Source organism: Limulus polyphemus, unplaced genomic scaffold, assembly GCF_000517525.1.
Source record: "Limulus polyphemus unplaced genomic scaffold, Limulus_polyphemus-2.1.2 Scaffold1741, whole genome shotgun sequence".
NCBI classification, from domain to species: Eukaryota; Metazoa; Arthropoda; class Merostomata; order Xiphosura; family Limulidae; genus Limulus; species Limulus polyphemus.
The window spans coordinates 199743-202990 of NW_013667351.1; the positions used below are offsets into that span (position 1 = coordinate 199743).

Here is a 3248-nt window from a genome sequence, read left to right on the forward strand (position 1 = left end):
TGCCTAGATACCTCTTCTAAGTTTTGCAACAATATCCGATCATGTGACTTCTTTGTTCAATACTGTATATATATATATCCGTGTCAGTGTAAATTACTTGTACCTGATGATAACAAAACCTTATCGAAACGTTGTACATTTACCGTTATATTAAAGTTTTCTTCATTACCCATTCAAGCCGTCTCCAAACATTATTAGTCTCAAAGTGGGTTCCTCGTCATCGAATTTAAAACTTAGATATTTTAACATTTCTAAAATTCACTGTTAACACGCTATTAAAGCTAGAAATGAGTAATATATATATATATATATATATTTGGCAGCTACGATGTTTCGTATCTTGATAAGTTTTATTTTCGCAGTTGGAAACTTTGAAAACTTGTAATTACACACACACACAGGTGCAAAAAATCGAAATGTGGGTGCCGAAAAAAATGTCAGTAAAATTTATATCAAAACAAAGCTCTAACTCTGAACGTTTCACTTATAGTTTTTATCTCGAGGCAGGGGAGATTGAAAAGAAAATTTGAAAACTTAATATTGTCGTGTGACTCTGAAGAAACAAAATCACAAGGCACCAGACTGGAAAGTGCTGGTAATAAACTTTCTGATAAATTGTCAAGGATTTCTGAAGCTGTTGGAAATGATTTATGACATTTTATTGATGTAAAACTAGAGGTGTGAAATTTTCTTCAATTCTTAATCCATCTAAATGAATAAACGGTAATATTATATGAAACACAAACACTTGCATTTATTCCACGACCTTTCTATTCACAGTCATTTTCATTTTCGCTAAATAGCAGTAGCACCCCCCCCCATTACCCCTGTTCATGAACAGGGTAGTTCTGGTGAGTTCACTGCTGTTTATTTCTAGGTATATGATACATATAGTGTTTATATGGTTAACATATACATATGTTGTTAGATATACACGACAGTTTCAGTTTAAGAGGAGAGTCATGATTTAGATAGTTATATAGCGCGAGTGTTAAAGTTAGCCATTTTTAGAAGCGATAGCTTATCGAAAATTTATTTACGTAACTGTTTGCGAATCACAAGTTGTTTAGTTCAATAGTTATGAATTGGGGATTGTTATATTATTGCGTCATGTTACTACGACCTTCCGAGTTTTTCTCGTTGTTTTAATTGAGTATTATTACATCATAATATCTAGTAGTGTGTAGAACGTTCTAGACCTCATTCGGGGTATAAATACACGTCGAAAATTGAGTTCGAAAGATAGATAGAGTTTAGCCATAAAGAGTGTATAGTGGTGATTTTTAAAGTGAAATGATCGCAGACTGTATTGTAATAACAGAATAGAGAAGAATAATTTGTCTTGTCAATTGTCCTGTGTGGATTTTGACGAAAAAGGAAAATTACTTAAAGCTCGGAATACAACTGTGGTAACCAACATTTATAGTGGTAAATTTAAAGTGAAATTATCACAGACTCTATTGTAATAATAGAGTAGAGAAAATAATTCGTTTTGCTAAATTGTGTTCTAAAGTAACTGAACCAACCTATGTGGAACTTAACAAAAAAATAGACAATTACTTAAAGCTCTGGATACGTCTGTGATAACCAACAGTGCAACGATCATTTGTATACATGTTTAACTTGTTTTAATATATTATATTAAAACAAGTGGACTATGTGCTGTTTGTTTATTGTTGAAATTTATCACCAACAAGTCACAGACACCTGCTGTAAGGAATCCGGTCCATAAATAAAACCTGACATATGTATATGAGTAATCGTTTATATTCTTAATATAAAAAAAACAGCATAATTCTTCATGAAAAATGTTATATGAACTTAGAGATCTCGCTTTTAGAATATCAAGTGCATAAATATATTTGGGGAATAATGCAGAAAATAAAGAGCTCTTATAGAAACTACTTTACAATAATATTGATCCACGTAGAATACATGACTTTTGTGAACAATGTTTTTATAATTGGATAAAACCTTCGATAATGTAAAGCTAGGTAAAACAACAAAAAACTCACATCACACAAACATAGAGTTTTAAACGTTAAGATATATAGGTGTGATTGTTTCACCCACCAAGCACAGTTTTGTTTCTCCCTATAACCTCATTCCTCTTAACTATGAGAGCGTCCCGTGTCACTTCCCAGTTGTTGACGACAATGGCTGGACGACCCACCCACATGGTGAACACTGGACCATACTTCTTCTGCCAATCTCTCATTTTTATAAATGGAGGTTGTTTGCCATTGAATTCTGTAAGAAAAGATAAACACGGGGGTCATACGTCACAGCTTGGTGCCATTTTTGAAAACTGGTGTACTTAGTTTGTCATCTATTGACATTTAACAGTTTGTTCCTTTTGCGGATATTGAACAATGGTCTAAAGAAGTTTAAAATGCAACTAACGAACTTTCGATAGGTTTAGAGTTCTAGAGATTAGATCGTTCTAGAACCCAAACATAACAAATATAATAATAAAGAATGTTAGTTATGGTAAACGAAATAACAATTTGATCTATGTAAGAGTTTTTTCTTCCAGATTTGCAAAAAATACTTAAGTGGTAGAAAAAAAAAAAAGACTATTATTTTCAAAATCTGCGTGGTTGAATTAAGGTAAATCCGTTATTAAAACCAAAACAATTTTTATGAAGATTAAATTCGCAGGCCTGTGTAATTAGTCTTTGAACCTGGGCTTTTATCCTATATTACCAAGGGCAAAAAAACAAACAAACAAACTAATATCTTGTTTAATTAACAAGACATTTGTTATCTATATGAATATGGCGAACAATCTAATTTGATGCGAATAGCTCGTCTAAAGTCGATTTTGTTTAAGGTTTCTCACAACAACAACAAAATAATTGTTTCTCGCTGCAACTTACCAAGAAGATTACCCAATACAGGAAGTGGAAATGGTCCAGGAGGATACTTCCGGATTTTTAAAAAGTGCCTAACCAATAAATAGGTCAGAAGACCTACGAAGATAGTGGTTATCCAACCAACGTCTGTCAGTATCTTGGACAATGCCTGGGTCAGCATTCTTCCTTTTCTTTACTTTGAACACAAGATGATCAGTTGATCGCCAATTGTGAAATCAAAAACACGTTTTTATTTTATTAACTACTCAATATATGGAATAAAAGGTAAAATTCCTCAAATGTTATCTTGGTATATTAAAACACGGAAAAGTAAACTAAAAACAGAAACTGTTTTGTATTAAAACACGAAAAGTAAACTAAAAACAGAAACTG

The 3248-nt window shown here is 32.3% G+C and overlaps 1 protein-coding gene across 2 annotated transcripts in view; it reads right to left on the reverse strand.

Annotated features, from left to right (window-relative positions):
* The window catches only part of LOC106464784 (cytochrome P450 1A1-like), a 16876-nt gene that overhangs the window by 11098 nt on the left and 2530 nt on the right, over positions 1-3248 (reverse strand). The window contains exons 2-3 of one of the 2 annotated variants that reach the window (XM_013924941.2): positions 2880-3083; positions 2074-2250 (exon numbers count right to left, since the gene is read on the reverse strand). In XM_013924941.2, coding sequence (XP_013780395.1) covers positions 2074-2250; positions 2880-3036 — 334 coding nt within the window. In that variant the 5' untranslated portion in view covers positions 3037-3083. The remainder of the gene's footprint in view (positions 1-2073; positions 2251-2879; positions 3084-3248) is intronic. The other variant, XM_013924943.2, reaches the window with a different exon arrangement.